Source organism: Semicossyphus pulcher, unplaced genomic scaffold, assembly GCF_022749685.1.
Source record: "Semicossyphus pulcher isolate SPU_LCO1_2020_fin unplaced genomic scaffold, fSemPul1.0.p SCAF_19, whole genome shotgun sequence".
Taxonomy (NCBI): Eukaryota; Metazoa; Chordata; class Actinopteri; order Labriformes; family Labridae; genus Semicossyphus; species Semicossyphus pulcher.
Genome location: NW_027211692.1, coordinates 15,782,954 through 15,801,109, shown reverse-complemented (window position 1 = coordinate 15,801,109; position 18,156 = coordinate 15,782,954). Strand labels below are relative to the sequence as shown.

At 43.4% G+C, this 18,156-nt stretch overlaps 1 protein-coding gene across 2 annotated transcripts; it reads left to right on the top strand.

The window, feature by feature from the left end:
* The first annotated feature begins 1,051 nt into the window (after positions 1 to 1,051).
* On the top strand, positions 1,052 to 17,512 carry mnta (MAX network transcriptional repressor a). 2 transcript variants are annotated; one of them, XM_069668390.1, is made up of 6 exons: positions 1,052 to 1,260; positions 5,084 to 5,672; positions 6,052 to 6,093; positions 6,359 to 6,470; positions 14,305 to 14,497; positions 14,615 to 17,512. In XM_069668390.1, the coding sequence occupies exons 1-6, from the start codon at positions 1,188 to 1,190 to the stop codon at positions 15,421 to 15,423; spliced, it is 1,818 nt and encodes a 605-aa protein (XP_069524491.1). In that variant the 5' UTR covers positions 1,052 to 1,187; the 3' UTR covers positions 15,424 to 17,512. The 2 variants fall into 2 exon arrangements, with proteins under 2 accessions (XP_069524491.1, XP_069524492.1); XM_069668391.1 differs by lacking the exon at positions 6,052 to 6,093.
* Positions 17,513 to 18,156: the final 644 nt, after the last annotated feature.

The window sequence follows — 18,156 nt, the reverse complement described above, 5'->3', positions numbered from 1 at the left end:
AATAATATTTCACTTAACATTGTATTTAGTCAGTACTTGAGTGCACTTTCCAGTGCTGCCTACGAGTTTATTTTGTTCATTCCACTTGCTAGTTGCTGGATGAACACAAGTCTAATGCTTTAAAAGGCAACAGACTGTGCATCATGCTCTCTGTTAAATATTATGCACACACCCTAAAACCGCTCCCACAACTCAAACTGACTCTCATTGTTTTTCCTTTTCTTGTTATCAAAACTATTTCCGGTGAATACGGACTCTTAAGATCTGCGTCTACAGCTCGGTGCTTGAGAGATACAATATATCGCCTGTCTCCATGTGTACAGACGCCATGCCTTGTTGTTCTTAACGCTGATTGGTGGTAAAACAACACATCATTGAGATGTAAATGTACTGCAGTCGTGGTCACTTGTAAATTGCGGAAACAGTTCACTTACGTCGACAGACAAAGGGCAACAAGTAGCCTATTACATTTAAACACACTGTAGCCCGTGTGTGGGAAAAAAAATACCTGTTACTTGCGTTTCTATGGTGACATTTCAGGAGCAAGCCTCAGGCTAACCTTATTTGGCAGTACTTTAACAAATGTGGCTCAAGTAGAGTGTAATGACATGTACAAAGGGCCATTTGTAATGATAAAACAAACAATTTTGTCCTGAAATGAAGCTTCCTGAAATAACCGCTGTTGTGCTAAGTGGTTGCTAGGCGACACATTCCAGACCTTCCTGTTAGCTAGCTATGGTGCTAACAAAGGGAAACATTTAGTTACATTTTTGATATATAAAAAAAAGATTACGGCGGTCAGGCACATGCGCCAGTTTTACAGCAGAGACGGACGTGACTCAGCTCATGGGGGGGGGGGCTTTATAACACAGTTATAAATCCCATCCGAATTATGCTCCGTGTTTTGTCGTTTTCTCTGTGATGTGCATGGGAGGGAGTGTGTCTGTCTGTGGGCGGTTACAAACGGTACGTGATTCACAAACCTTATTTGTTCCCACTACTTTGAGCGCCATCTTGTTTGTAACTCTCCTACGTAAGTGGTAGAGTTTCTACTGAGGGGGTATCCGATTACCCTTTTTTCCAGCTTTATACTGGGAACCTCTCCCTGTAGTACTCAGGCGCTATAGCATTTGCTTTATCGCCTGTCTCTTGTAAAAATAAGCCACAGTCTTTCTAACTGGACAGAAATGAGCATCGAAACGCTTCTGGAAGCAGCCAAGTTTTTGGAATTGCAAGCCCAGCAACAACAGAAAGCACGTGGTAAGTTGGCATTATATTAAATATATAGAGTATGTTTTTACAACATTGGCAAATATGAAATATGAACTATTAGATTAACTCAACTATTGAGTCAAGTGTGGCAATGAAAGATTTATTTTACGGAGTTATGGGCAAACCATGTATAATGCTGAAATATACGCGTTATTCATGAACTAAATTGAATGAAAATCACCTTTTTGTTGCTTTAAAATTCAAATTTGACCAGCTACTGTAAGGAATGTATTTAAGTCAGTCGGTGACATTTTAGTTTTACTTTCAAATTCGTTTTGATTTGCAAACTGGTCTTTACTCTTGCGTTTAATTCCTGTTGCAGTTTGCCTGTATCTTCATCTAAATCACAGCTGTCCACAATAGCAGATAAACAGAGACAGGGCGCTGCAGTATCAGGGTGACTGCATTGAAACCTGCTGCATAGACAGTGTTGTTACAGAGGTAGACTGCACGGCAGCATCACTGTAAAGTTGACAGATCCTTTCTGTCTTTGAGTTTGCTTGTCAGTTTATTTATGACTGACCCCATGCACTGCTAATTAGCATTTAAAAGGTAAGATATAAAAACATGGGGGTATAAAGGGCGGTGGCGCAGGGAATGCCAAGCTCGTTTTACATAATGACCTGACACCGTCCGCGGGGATCTGCTATCAGACTTCCCCTACATGTATCTGTGCTTCTCAACAATCCCCTCGGCATGAAAACGTAAGGTGTTGTAGTATAAAAACACCGTGTTCCCACACGTTTCAGTCTGATTGTTTGTGTCTTGAAAATTAAAAAAAAAAACCAAACTCCTTGGCCCCTCAGACGCTCGTGGAGAGCTTTGAATGTCTGTCGATGACGTGTATCGACGAGCCACGCCTCCATATGTTAACAGGGAAGGGGGGCTAGTTCCGCCCCTTTCACCACGTGCGTGCTGGGCAACCCCTCCCAAAGATAGTTTATGAAGAAGATGAGTCACTACAGTATGCAGTCTGGAGAAACTAAGACCACCGAGCTACAAAAAAACATTTGTGTACTACATTTCTAAAAAACACAAAAATAGTTTGTCAAAATTAATCATTACTAACTTGAAAAAACAAAACGTTTTTCTTAAGATTTAATGCTATTTTGTTTTCAGTTTTCTGTTTTAGGCTCTATTCTTCAATATTGCAGCCACCAAAAAATATTTAAGAAATAAAACCATCTTATAAACATGCATTCACAGATTTACTTACAAAAATGGGCCCCAAAACAGCATTTTTTTTAATTTAAACAGTAATTTGTGAGTATATTGATTAATGGAAAGCTGAGCAGCTTATATTAATTAATAAAAAGCTTAGCTGTGAGGCAGTAGAACATATCCTTCAACTGCCCTACAACCATGAGCGCAATAATCACCTTTCACACATGGACAGTAATCTGCAATCACTGCCAATTCAACATGTTGCTTTTTGCCAGTCAGCCTGCTTAAGCATTAGTAACAATTCTATAACGTGTTCTCGGCCACATTTCCAGTAAAGGCAAGTACAAGAAGATTACGATGGTTTCGTGTAAAGCTTGTGAACCATTCCCTAGAAAGAGAAGCTGTAAATACTCTACTACTCTACCCACACTGTGGGATCAGCTACACGTTTGACTCAGACAACACTTTTATTATCGAGCAAATTAGTGAATGGATCTTCCCCCATGATGGCTTAGACCTGTTGCAGTAGAGAGGCTAACCTTTTACATTCTATTTTATTTCCAGTGCTGTGATCTCTTGTGCACCAAATGTATCATATGTAACAACAATTCTCCATCTGTAACGGTGGATGAAATCAGTAATATTACAAGCTTTAAAAAGATCTGTAGTTCTCTACTTTTAACATCATGGCAACATTAGGAATGTTCAGAACAGCTCAGAGTGAGAGCTCCTGCTCCTCCCTTCTCTCTGCTCTCTCAATGCAGCATGGCACGAGGAGCTGAGTCCTCCCTCCTCCTCCCTCCCTGCTACTGTAGAGCAGGTCACTGTGTGCAGGAAAGTAGGCCAGTGTTTCTCAGTGTGCTGCTGCAGTTATATAATGTCTATAGAAATCCCTCTTGTTTTTATAAGCGTTTCATAGGTTTTTGCTCAGAAAAGACTCGGATCAGCTTTGTGTGTGTGGGGGCACCACGATACTAAATTATCAGTCTAAAACAGGGGAGGCATTCAACAGCTTACAAAAGCTGCATAGCACAGAGGCCAGAACATCTTGTTCTTTTCTGCTTGTTTTGACTTTGAGGCAAAGCTTTTTCAGTGCAACGTCACAAATATACTCAGCAGAAAGTGACTGTCAATTATGATACTATTCAACTGCTCTCTGGTTATGTAGAGCTGAAAAGGTCTTCTTCCTGTTTCAGGATTTTTACAACCAAAGAACATGCTCACAAAGTATCACTGCCCTGCATTGTGTGCGTGTGCAAAGGCAGGGCTATTAAGTTCCTGAACTTTGAACTCTTTAACTGCTAGACAAATACAATTTTGGTAGATCACAATCTGTCAGTGACTCAGATGTTGTATAACATCAAAGGGTTTATTTCCGAGCACAAAAGTTTCATTATTTTTTAACATGCAAAAATTCACCCTGCTTTACATAGCGGATTAAACAGCCAAATATCTGTCACAGTATTTTATGGTTAGTTTGCAGTTTATGAGGTACACCTACATAAAATAATCGTGGATTATAATGTTCAGCATGTGTTAACATGGTTATAATGGCTTTATCTTTATTGTCATGATATTTTCAGTGGTTTTATAACCTTCCGGAGATGTTATTAAGTCTGGTCTAGTTCTGCAGTGCTGAAGTGACCCTGGCCCACCTCATAATAACAAAAACTTGTGTCTGGCATCTCTAACCGTGCTCACAGCTGCCATAGTAACCAGACAGCATCAACACATAATGAGGGGTTGTCTTGAATGTGATGGGATTGTACGACAAGGCTAATGAAGCTTTTTGATTACAACTCCTCTTTTATTTCACAAACTGTCACTGTCCACTAATGTTTTACCTCCTAATGTGATTTTAACTTGCTCTTTACAACATGCAGGCTGTGACCCTGACATAGTTTCAGATTGGTTGTGTTTAGGGTTCCCTCATTGTGGGACTCTGTTATAAGAGATGTAGACCTGAGCCAACCTCCCCTACACAACTCTGTCAGTGGACTGTGACTGAGATTAAGTTACAGCTCTGTAGATGTGTCTCTATTTGAGCACCAAGCTTGTTTTAGAGAGTGCCTGAAGCTTGGTGGGGTTTTTGTTAATGTAAATACACACTTTAAAGCCTGTAACTGGAAGCACATAAAAAGACTACAAGCTAAGACTTAGATTTCACCATGTTTGCCCATAGTACATTCTGGTAATGGTTGTGGTCACTTCTCGACCACAGAGAGAGATCGCATGAAAATCAACTGTTTGTCTTCATGTCTTTGCAATCATTTATTTGGTGTTAGTTTAGATTAAACAGAAATGTGCTGTTACACGAGTAACATGGTTCTTGTTGTGTACCATAAATAGGACAATCAGGCTGGATGTGGCAGGTAGTAGGCCATGTTTAGTGCAAGTTATTTTCTGTTATAATGAACTCTTTAATATCATTGTCAGTATCTGTCAGAGAATAGGCCTGTTTTTACCTCTCACAAACACTCCTTAATATCTTAATCAAGGTCAGGTTTTGTCAATGATTGTTTCGTTGTAATCGAACAAACATTACGTGTATTGTTATTCGATGGTGTGGTACTATGATTGATAGTAGCTGAAGTGTGTACAGGAGGAAACTGTAATTGCTCTGTTAACCTGCTCGTCTCCTCCACAGAGGATGAGCTGAAGGAGAAGCTCCGTCTGGAGCAGCAGACCGAGCAGAGGCGCTCTGATGTGAGCTACAACGCAACCATCCACATCAACAATGTCTGTAAAGCAGAGGAGCTTCGCAATGACTGCCGCCCTGCGCCCATACCGCCCTCTCTGCCTCCCCCCTCCATGCCCATCACGGTCATCCCCATCCCCGTGGTCACCCCCAACCCTGCAGGATCACCCACCCTGCCCGTCGCCACGCTGTCCCCTCCGGTCGCTCCGCCGCCCGCTGCCACTCTGCCGCGCTCTCCGCAACCCAAACCTGACCACCCGCCATCTGTGCTGACCAACAACCACAAGCAGCTGATACAGAACCATCATCACCACCCGCAGATCATCGCCCAGACCAACAACACTAAACTACAGCAGCAGACGCACCCGCAGCTGATTCAGCGCTACCCCGGCCCAATCGTGTCGCCCCCCCAGCAGCATGCCTTACTCCCCCAGCCGGGCCCTGTGCTCCAGCAGGCTCCTCTGCAGAACGGCCCCATCAGTCGGGGGAGTCCGCCTGATGACGGCCGCCAGCTAGACAGCAAGAAGAGGCCTGGGGGGTGAGTTTTATTGAAATAAATCTGCTGCTGAACAGTGTTTTTAATTGATTTGATAATTTTTGTCAATCATTATATAAGTCTATGAAATCTTCATACGTTTTTTTGAACTGTAGCTTCCAAAAAGTCCAAAACTATTTGTATTTTTTAAGTTTGTAACTGAAAGAAAAGCAAGCAAAATGTAGCATTTGTGAGGCTGTCACGTTAATGATATTTAACCGCTAAACGACTTTAAATTGGACACACACAACAGACTTTTGTCACTAAAGTATCTGCCAGCTACAAAGTAAGAAAACTCATCTATGGTTGATTTTGATTATTCTTGTCACACTGCCCTTTTTGACACCAAATTCTTACTGTGCTCTCGTTTGTGCTCTTACAGGGCAGGCACAAGAGAGGTGCATAACAAGCTTGAGAAAAACAGGTGGGTTCAGCCTGTCTACCATAGGGCCTCCTTACACAGAGAGAGATCTGAGGTTATCAGAAAGTTCACTTTGAATATTAGTGTACTATATTAAGTGGTTTCTGTTCTGTTCTCTGAAACTCGCAGATGTCTTTGTTTATTTATCTCAGTTTATATTTTAATGCTAACTGAAAATATTGTTGTTTAATCACTCTGGAATAAAGCCAAGCGTGTCTCTGCCATTTGTGCGCTCTCAAATCCCCCCTCTGTGTCTTGTGTCCGTCAGACGAGCACACTTGAAGGAGTGCTTCGAGACGCTGAAGAAGAACATCCCCAACATAGACGAGAAGAAGACGTCCAACCTGTGTGTGCTGAGGAGTGCGCTGAGATACATCCAGGTAAGCTGCTGGTTCCAAGTCTTACTGCTATATATGTGAACTCAGAGAGTGATATAAAATTGATATGGATGTCTGGTGGAGCTGATGGGCCATACATCAGAACCTTTCATCCTAATATGAATGGTTCTTAATGAGTTATTTGATGCTGTTGATTGACAGCTCTGTCGACAAATACGGCTCCTGCAGCCGATCAGTTCCAGATTAGCAGAGTAGAGGAGGAACGGAGAGAGGAAACGTAACTAAAACAATCACTACAGTCATTGAAGTTTCCATACCTGTGAACCTCTGCCTCAGACCAACACAAAGAAGCTGTTCTGCAGTTACATACGTCGGCACGCAGGATCGTTGCCGTTTTTTCAGTAAGTTAAGTGTGTGTCTTGGTTAGCGGAAGTGGCTAAGGCAGCGCCACCCACCGATCTCTACTGCGCAGCTCTGGCTCCGAATGACGTCTCCATCGCAAGATGGCAGCGGACACGGGGGCTATTTTGGCATCAATTCCGTACAATGAGAGCAGATGGAGACGTGTCGTCCATCTTTATATACAGTCATTGGTCCTTCCTTTGTACAGTTATGTGAGCTTTCAGTTGCTTCAGTTAAATTCTGGTATAAACTCTCAGACAAAATGTTCTAACTACTGCTGATCAATTATTATCAGCCTGTGAGATTCAGCCCGTGCACTGCATCCGTCAGATGTTTGTGAATCTTGACAGGACTCGTTTGTACAGATTTGTTGGCACTCATGATTACTACTGAACTATGGAGCCAAGCTGCAATGTGATCAAAGTGTACAAGAGGAGGGACATTTGTACAAAGGAATAAAGCACGATCTTCTGTAGGAGGAGTGACGATAACACGGATTTAAACTTATTTGTAAACGTAAAGTGAGAGAAATAAGTCTTTATTGTGCATAAAAAAGTGTTTCATTTATAGTTTATAGACAAGTCACTTCATTTAATTTCAGACCTATTCCTCTTTTCTTCTGCCTCTGGTCTGTCTGCCTTTCGATCCTGCTGTCTGTCTGATAAACATTAGGAATGTGTGCCACAAGTGTCCCACCATGTGTTTGAGTCAGGCTCTCACTGTGAGAGTATCCTGGTTGTAAACAGCTGGTGCAAAGGTCCACCACTGGCCTAGTTTAGCTTCTCAGACTGTGACTGTGCTGTTGAACGAGTCACAGTGGTTCATCTTTCTCCTATAGATAGATCCTGTAGGCTGGCAGCTTGAAATCTGAGGGTTCACCTATGGGCGCAGGTGTTGCAATCTAAGAAAGGTTCACATACTTTTGTGTATTTGTGTTGTTCTTATTATAATGACATGGTCCAGTGCTCTAGTAGAACAGTTTGTTATTGTATTTACACGTGTGTTATTATGAGGAGGGTTTGACGTCACGCCTACATAAAAAGGAAGCACTTCTGTGGTTGTTTTACTCGGTACTTGTTTGCTTGTGCTAAGCACGCTAAGTTATGCTAATATTCAGTGTGTACACTGATGTTCATGCTTTGTTACACGCTTTTAAGGCCTGTATGAAACAGCCGATTGTTGCTGTTTTATTGGTCGTGTCTTCAGTTATGATATAACTGTGTTGCAGGTTAGCCTGTGCAGAGGACAGCGTGCTGCTGAGTCGGTGCTCTAAGCCGCTGCAGTCTTGTTGTTCCTCTCTGCGCGTGGATACTGAGGGAAACTAGGACAGCGTGGGTGCGGAGCTCGTCACCCAATCTCCCTCCCTCTGCCCCCTCTCTGTGTGATTAAGCAACACGGCGCTCAGCATGTTGCCTTCGACTGGCTGACTGACCTGCCTCTCTTTTTACACCAACTGCTGAGCTAGACCAGAGTTATATTTATTCACATAGAAAAGGAGAAAAATGTTTGATCCCACTTTCTGCAAAAAAACACCTCCTGTACCACCTCATCGTGTCTAGCTAGACTCTACAGTTTCTCGACTATAGGTCAGATGAGTTAAGCTCATGTACATTTACTCTTGCGTGCCTCTCTCTCACAGGGACGCTTCTTTAATTGGCCTGGCTGCTGGTTTTGTTTTGGAGGGGTGGAGTAAAACAAGAGAACTTAAGGTAATAGGAAGCCAGAACAGAACAAAAAACACGTGCACACACTGTCATCTTGACATGGGTGGTACCAACGCGTGTCCTGCCTGCATACACCTCTCTCCCTGAGTGCTGCCTCCTTTCTCTCCGCCCCCCCTGTCCCTGCCCTCCCCTGGGCTAGCAGCATCGAGGCAGCCTGTACATAACAACACTGAGCCCAGGGGAGGTTCAAATAAGAGGCTTTAGGCTCAGCATCACCATTTATTTGATTTATCTCAACTGTTATCTCAAGTGTCAGCTTGACAGTGTGTGCAGTTATAGTAGTAGCGTCTATTATGGCTGCATTGTTTATCAGTTCTCCACAGAAAGTCACAGGATTGGTCAACAGCTCTGTAGTTCAAGATTCACTTCCTCATTTCATTTCAAGGACAAACGACTGTGAACACGACGGAAAACAAACATGCCAGTCGAGTATTGTGATCTCTCAGTCATGTCGGTGTCTTTACATTAACAGAGCTGCACATGTGTTTGGGTTTTAAATTTAAAGCACCACATCTTGTTCACAAAGGCTTTCCCCTGAGCCTGTAGTGGCGCTGCGAAAGCCGAGGCTGTAAAATAAGCTGTGATGCATCAGAGCTCCTCCTCTCCGCTCCCCCTCCCCTCCTCGCTCCATCCTGCCTCTCTGAGCTTTTAAGGCCACATGAGCAGCAAGCACATGGCTAGCCTGAGCCGCGTGACGTCACCCCCCGTGCTGGGCCTCCGCCCAGCTCTGCAACAGGCAGGACTCGCCGTACCAGCAGGCTTAGCTGCCAGCAGCAGGGAGGGAACATGGAGCGGTAAACACAAGGCTCGGTTTACTCCTCTCGCGCTTCATTTCCCCCTCAAAGCCGACTCAACTTGTTCCTCCGCCGCTCATGCCCCAATACTGAAACGTGTCGTGCCATCTGGTGGGGAAGATCTTGAGTAGAGAGGTGGAGGGAGTGTTTAAATGTTTAAATGACATTTCATAGTGCACAAAATGGCATATTTCCTCAAAAGCACTGCCTTAAAACAAAGCTGCACTGATTGCTCTGACATTTTCAGATTCATTCAGCCTTGAACATTAAAGATAATCAGTCGAACTCGCTGCTCTTTAATATTTCAAAGCTTTCTCAGGTCTCAGCTCCGTCTTTGTCACACTTTCTTCTTTTAAACTAAACATCTGTCTTTAGATGTACGAATCATTTTGTACATCTGCTTCCACGAAATGAGGATTTTCTGGAGAAAGCAGGAAAAAAATCTCAATTTGCATGGTTGTATGTTGCTCTGTAGTTTCTCAGAAAAATGACTGTTAAATATCTTAATAAGTGGAGTTCATGTACAGAAGCATAGTAAGGACTACCGGTCAGTCCTTAGCCACAATGAAGTAATTAGGTCAGTTATGACAAGCACACAGAAAAGGTGTAAAAGTAGGGTATTATAAGACAACAATATAAGCTTGTTATGGTTGAAGTCAGGCACCACGTGAGGGTTTCGGTTCCAGCTTGAAGGCACTGTAAGACAAGGGTTTATGGTTACCACACTGTCACAAGACCTCTGTGCAGATCAGGCAGCCAGGCCGAGCAGCATGTCTGCAACGTGGCCTCCTGCGCTCCTGGCCCTTTAAGAGAACCCAGCCTTGTGCCGTCTGCTGCAGAAGTGAGTCAGTGAGTACAGCTTGTATTGCTCTCTTTCAATCCCCCGCTATCTGCCGCCCCCCCTCCCTCTCCTGTTCTCTGTGGGGCCATGTGCTCGGCACTCGCATTGCTTGTGACAGCGCTTGAGCAGTGTTTACCTTACACACACACACACACACACACTCGCTAACACAATGCAGCCGAGCCCTGTACTGATCTAGATTTTCACATGCAAACACGGCCGAGGTGGGGCCATGTGCAGAGAAACAAAAAGTACTTGGCACCTTGTGTCCTACCAACCTGGTGACATGATTAACAGGTTGATGAAGTCACGTCGGATCCATCTGCGATGTGCTCGACAATCAATCAGACTAGCTGTTTAGAAAGAGACGAGCTCAGTCCACCATCAGAGTTCAGTGTGTCTCTGTGTTTGTGGAGCGTTTTCCATCATGAGTCATAGTTTGTGGCATGCACAGTTGTGGCGCCGCTCACGTACAGCTGCTGGCTGATACATGAGGGTAAAAGGGAGGCAGCCAGTCCTTCTTGGTCCTTGTATTTTATACACTCTTTTACCTTTTAGTTCTGTCCTTCAGACAGTCCTTCAGAGATCGGTGATTAATGTGTGTGTGTGTGTGTGTGTGTGTGTGTGTGTGTGTGTGTGTGTGTGTGTGTTCAATTCTCAACTCTCCGTGCATGTGGAAAATCTTTCTCATAATTACAGGTTGAGTTTCACAAGCATACTTGAAACACTATCGGGGAAAACTAGACGGAGCATAAAGGGAACATTAAGGAGAGCGCGCTCTTTTGGGTCACAGAGGAAACCTTAAGGAGGTTTTCAGCTGTTTCCATGACAACCAAAAGACGGGGGCATTTCAGTACATCATGTGTGGAGGATACTTTTAGCGTACTCAAACTGTAGAACGGATATCAGCAGCTTCTCGGTCTGCGGAGGAGCTGTTGATAGCCGGAGTTAGACGACTGTGTCCAGATGATGCTGTTACATGATTTTCATGTTGAGCTCATCGGTCTCTAAATCAAAGCACACATTCACTATATTAGATTTCCACGCTTTCAAATACAATCACTTCATTGTTGGAATTCTTGTGGTTGTTCGGAAGTCCTCGACCACTGAATGGTGGGAGAGTTCATCTTTGTTCTTCTAATTTGCTGTGGGTCCATATTTGGAAACAAGTGTGTAAAGCAGATGTAGACTGATAGATCTGTTAGGCCGATACTTTTTTGTGGGCGGATAAGTATTAAGCTATTAAGTTTAATGTAGAGCTCGACAGATGTGGGATTTTTATGACCGATATCTTGAAGTGAAACAAATCACTGATGTCGATATGGCCGCCAATATCGTCAGTATTTGAGCTGGACTGAAAATAGACTTTTTCTAAGTGGATCGTTCTCCATACAGAAAGAGAATCTGAACACTGCTTTATTATAAATAACTTGAATAATATGTACACAAAGTTTATATAATAGCAAATATTGGAAAACATATACCCACAATTTAGGGATGCACGATATCCGATATGCCGATATTTTACAACTCATTTAGCCGATTACCGATACCGATATTTTTTTCCCAGCACACCTAATTGCAGAGATCAACAACTCTCTTCTGTATTGGAATTAGCGTACAGTATAATGGTGATACTCTTATCACATTTGTTACAACGGTCGGGGTGACGGGTCTTGAGATGGTTAATCAAGTTTGTAGTGTTGAAAGACTTTGCCTTGGCTCCTCCTCGCATCACCGAAGCTGAGCAGTCAGTGCAAAGAGCAGTTTTGCTATCTATTTCGGACAAAAACTTCCACACCACCGACATTTTGGCTTCTAACTCTCTCATGCTGCAGGTAGACACACGTGACGTCATCACGCTGCGCCGCGCAGGTCTTCTTCGCGCCGGGGACATTGCGCCGAGGTCGGGCATTTAATCAAGTATGCAGCAGCCCATTATTTTATCGGTTAATTATCGGCTTGTTGGCCGATATCCGATAGTTCATTTTAAGCCGATATCGGCCGATACCGATAACGTGCCGATAATATCGTGCATCCCTACAACAATTGTGTTATATATGTAATAGGCCCATTTTTGCCTGATAATATCGCCTAACCAGTATATCGATCAGGCTTAAATTCAAGGTAAGAATGAGTCAGGATTATACACATCACACTCAGTCATGTATGATTAAAAAATATGTGTCGAGATTGCTTTCTGAAAAAAACATTTTGCTGATATTTCATGTTTGGATTTTGGTCATTTCTGGCCTATAATTAAAGTAGTTTTCTCCACTTTAATCAGCAGATTAAAATCTCATTCATGTGGATTTAATTGGGCTTAACTGTGTTCTTTTCACATCTTTCCTCTGCCAAGCTCGTACATGAACAGGACTTCCTCCGAGTTTGTATTTATGTGTGTGTGAGGGACTGAGATCACCCCTCCAGTGGGACGGAGTCCAAGCGCAGACCGCTTGGCCCGTGCATTTCTAATCCTGGATAAGGACTAGAGACAGGTGCCGAATTACACAAGGCCCGCCTTTTGTCCCCCTTTGCTATTTATGTACATGTTTGTACTGTAGTCGTGCACGCACACACCATGCTGACAGAAACCTCTCTGCATACAGCTACAACAACACAAACACTTAAACTACGTGCAGTCAAGCCTCTCAATCCTACACACAAAAGGACATCCACATGTACTTTACACACACTGATCAGCCTCACACCCTTCAACACGGTGGCATGAACACTAACAGGAAGTCCACTTTTTATGACCCTGACTCATCAGGTTGCTGGTTACAGATTTCTCTGTGTCGTTTCCTTGAGCCTCTCCCACCGAGGCCTCAGGCTGCGCAGGATAGTTTTCCCAACATGAAGAGTAATAAACTATATCATGTGTTAATTTCAAAACTCTACACCCTAACAGCACCACTCTATCCTGTCTGTCTGGTGGGGATAAGTTCTTAACAGCTTATTTGTTATCTTTCAGCAGTCTTCTTCTTCTCGATTTGTTTGTAAAACATTTCAACTTTTCTTCCTGCTGCCGTGTACAGGGAAGTGCAGCTCACTTTGTTTGGTTTTGCCTCGTGTCAGCTGACGGGTGAAGGGAAATTAGGTCACAGAGAGCTACTGCCTGGAAGCACCTCCTACTTTCCATACTCGTCTCCTCCACCTCCTCCTTCCCTCCTGCCCGTGTAGCTCTGTTAGTTTGCTCCCTGCACTCGGGCTCTGGTCGCAGGTTTATTTTTAAATCATTATTTGTTGGAGCCGATCCATATTAATCATCTGTAGAGACGTACAGCTTAATAGAGTCATGTCCTACTGTAATGACATACACATTAATTAACCGAGACAATCTTCCTCTTTCCTCAGAGGCCGACTGAAGCTTCACGTTGTCACCGATTATTTTTCTGTTAGGAAGATGATACTGTTCAGGCGAGCCTTGTGTTGTTCATTGTTCTGTGTATACATTGCACACAATATCAGTACATTAAACAACAAGGCCAGGATCATGAAGCCGTTTTTCTGTTCACACGGTGACAGTGGTGCAGGAAGTGTTCAGAGGATGTAATAAAGTTACTGCCTCGGTCTACAAACCCACTTTGTGAGTCACTTGTCCTGTGTTGGTACCAAAAAGGGAGAAGTGCACAATTCATGTTATATTTCACAAGTCAGCTCCCTGGGTTTGTTTTGTTTCACACAGGATACACTTCTTGTATCCGTGTCTACATAGATAAAGATATTTCCATGCAGCCAATCAAGTCTTTGCATGAAGCAGTGCAGACGTTACACAACAAGAAAACAACGCACATTAGCTTTCCTGCAAATTTCTGTCAAACCCCTTTAACATACTACACATGCTGAACATAAATATATCGGCCTGATGCAAAACCACCGATAAGGCCTGACACATGAGTATGAGGATGAATCGACACCTGTCTGACACAGAGTCAGCACAATCACAGCTTCTCAAAGACGGGATTTATCGTGAGCCTTGTGTATTGGATTATTGAGTTTCACTGGACGTGAACCTCATGAACTGGTTACAAGGTGTGCGTTTACTGGTAGCAGCTCACACAATCATGGGTCGCTCTACTCAACGATTTTTTTTTACTGTTTTGTCTTTGCAGACGTTGAAGCGGAAAGAGAAGGAGTACGAGCACGACATGGAGCGACTGGCCAGAGAGAAGATCGCCACGCAGCAGCGATTAGCAGAGCTGAAGAACGAGCTGAGCCAGTGGATGGATGTGATTGAGATCGACCGTGTGCTCCGCCAGACGGTGCAGCCCGAGGAGGACCAGGCCTCCACCTCCACAGCCTCAGGTAAGGCTGATAGAGCTACCAGAGGCTGACAGGGCTGCCACTGAAAAAATACTAAGAATATTGAAAGCTTATTTTAAATATAAGTGTTTCATGTAATAACACAAAGTTCTGTTACAGAGGGTGAAGACATCATGGATGATGACCTTGAAGATGAGACCCCACCAAGAGCACAGACTGCCTTACCCACCGTGCCTCAAACCATGAAACCGGAGCTGCACAAGCCTGCAACACCCACTCAGACCCCAACCCCAGCACCCACCACCACCACCACCACCTCCTTCATCACCCAACACATCTCCATTCAGCACAAAGTCCCTCTGCACCAGCCCCAGCTCCATCCGCTGCCTGTGTCTCCTCCACAGCCGGTGTCCAAGCCTGCAGCCCTTCCGACACTCACAGCTACAACATCCAGCAACTCCACCACCCTCAGTCAGCCCCTCATCCCCACCCAGACTCAGATGGTGACCATGCCCAGCCTACACCCCACAGTCATCGCCCACGCGTCAGTGTCCCACCCCTCGGTCATCCAAGCGGTCAATCACGTCATCCAGGGAGGGGGTCCGAAACATATCGCCCACCTGGCTCCCTCCACCACCACCAGCTCGGTCCAGTTAGCCCCCACCCACCAACCCATCGGCCACATCACCGTGCATCCGGTGGCTCACCTGAGCCAGCATCTACCTGCCCTCTATCCCCAGTCGGTGGCTGTCACGCAGCCAGCTGTGGTAGGTCACATCACCCACACCTTAAACCACGCCCACCCTCAGGTGAACGGCTCTGCGCCGAACCAAACGACCACAACCATTGTTGGTAAGCAGACCCAAATGGTGACCCACCACCCGCAGCTGGTGGGTCAGACTGTGCTCAACCCTGTGACAATGGTGACCATGCCCTCCTTCCCCATCAGCACCCTAAAGCTGGCCTGAACACTGCCAACAGGAGCACCGGCTGGAAGGAGGAGTCGCACCTCGACAGAGGAGAACCACAGGCCTCAGACCGGGCCAGACGAGGCCACAGCGGGGGCAGGAGGTCTGCTGGGCCCCTCGCTGATCAGAGACAGAGATTCACAATCATTCAGAGACATTACGGCTGATATAAAACTGGGAACAAGACAAAACACAACCTCTTTCTGTACTAGTCTACCACAGCGTCCAGAAATCTGATCCTTTATTTAGGACACGTCAGGCTGCATGTGGTTCATAGTCATCCTGTTGAGTGTGTGTGGTCGTATAAAGAGGGCAGATGTGCAGGGTTAGACCCTCACTTAACACCCATTGTTACAGATAATCGAGCAGTGATCATTTTCACATGGCGGCACCCTGTTACGGTTCAATGCAGGTCCTGGCTGGCGGCGAGACTTCCCACTATCACTGTGACTGTTGTGGATAAACCAACAGTACATCATGTACTCGAGAGGCTACGTCGGGTTTTGAGGGCTGTAACAGAGTAGGATCAGGGTGCTCGACCCGCCATAACCAGCAGCACATTGGGAATGTGATTTAGAGGAGCTCCTCCTCTTTAGCCGAGGCACATGCTGCAGGGTTTGAGCAAAATCACGGACTGAACAAAGCTCCTGAACTGGAGCTGCAGTCCTCAGTGATGATGGATACAGCAGCAGCTCCCCCTGCTGGCTGATGTGTATAATGTAATACGACTATCCCCTTGATTATGGAACATTAAATGCTTATTGATGTTTTTCTAACAACGGCCACTTGAACGTTAAATAGGTAAAGATTTTGAAGGTTTTTTTAGCGTTGGATGTAAAGGAAACTCAAATTGTTACTTATCTCTAATATTTTTCCCCTAAACATACTGGCGAGTGTACACTGTGCAAAAATGTTTTTTCACAGCTGCTAATATATTTTAAATTATTTTTGCCAAATAGGATCATGTTGTACATCGACATACCCCCAAATGTGAAAGCTACAACAGACAGTTGGGGCAATTACCATCTGAAATCAAATAAAAACCCTCACAGATTTAGAAGCTGACTGAGATGAGATTTTGAATGTGAAAGCGTAAAAAGGTCTATAAAATATAGTACGGTGTGTTTCAATGCTGACTTGCAGGGAAATGGTAGTAGAATGAGTGTTTGCATGTTGTGTATGCATTTATTCAGTGGTTATTTTTTTTCCAAGAGCCAGTAACGGTCTGTCTGCAGCAAAGGATGTAAGGTTTAAAAGCCCTTTTATCCATCACTTTGGGTTTGGATCGCCGTCAGGTGATTTCAGCATTAAATGTGTTTTACTTTCCAAGACTATAATTTTATAACGCCAGCACTGTGAACATTTCTGTTAGTCTCACTGATCAACAAATCTGCAGTTAAGCACAGCACTTGCTAGACCAGCAACTTGCCGTGCTCTCCTAATTGAATCTGAATGTACTGACCTGTGAAAGGATCCGGAGTAGCACACTCATCAGAAGTTAAGCCCATTTGCGATTACTTTATCGAGTATAATGTCTATGTACAGTGTAACATGTAAAGATGATTTTGTATTTTAAGATTCATTGTTGCTTATTTCATGTGGAGAATAACTTCTTCTCTTCAGTGTAAATTTGATAATCTTGCTGTTTTTTCCTGGGACCATGTACAGAGCTGAATATCAGGGGATGATGACATCACAGATCTCCTCCCACATTGGTATCACGTTCCGCCATTTTGGAAATTCATTACTATATTTTGTTTTGTTCTGATGCAATATGATCACAGCACAGACCTTTTCTTTTGGAGTCATTCAGATAAACAACCTTTTTTTTTACTTTCGAAAGGTAAATGATTCTGACATTTTTTTGAAATCATATTGTAGCAAAACAAAGTGTACAAAATAACAGATTCAGTTACTTGAAAAAGCAACAATATACTTGTATGTTTTCCCTATGGAGAAAGTTTAAGTTGTATATAGCCTGTAAATGTTGGGCTGCGTTTAGATCTAACTGTATTCTGTTAAAAGCTTGGGAAAATATGTAAAATTGAAAATTTATAAAAAAGATACTTATTAAATTGTATTATATTAACACATGTCTAAAGCTGGTTTATTTGCACCAAATTCTTTCTTTTGTTATTATTGCAGAAATACAAAAACGGATTTCAAGGGGTCTCGGAAAAGTCAGAATAAAAGCATAAATTATTTGACCGTGGTAGCCAATGTATCAATTAATCTGGCTTGTTTTATTATTGCTTTGTCAATTAAATAGTTGACAAGTAGTCAAAAATCGATTTCCCACAATACAAGAAAGTGTTTGTATCATGCCTGAACAAATGGCAAAAAGTGATTATCGATCTACTGGCAGATTAATTAAATTAATACAGTTTATTTACTTTTTTTTAAACATTAATTTAGTTGAGCTCTAGTGTTATTTTCCATTTTGTGTAAAGAAACACCTCGCACAATATCACATCTACACAGTTGCTTGATTAGGTACACCTTGCTACAACAGCTACTAATTTGACAAAGAGGTTATATTTTGTTATTATGTTCATGAAAGGGTAAATATATATGTCAGCACAAAGTAAAGGTTCCTAACATGAAACTATAGTTATTTATATATATAAAAAAGTAGGTTTTTCTTAAGTTTGATAAACTTCTGACTCTTCTGTCATACCTCGTCTAACAAGCTAACTAGCAAGCTGCTTAAAAATATTGGAAATTATGCTAATG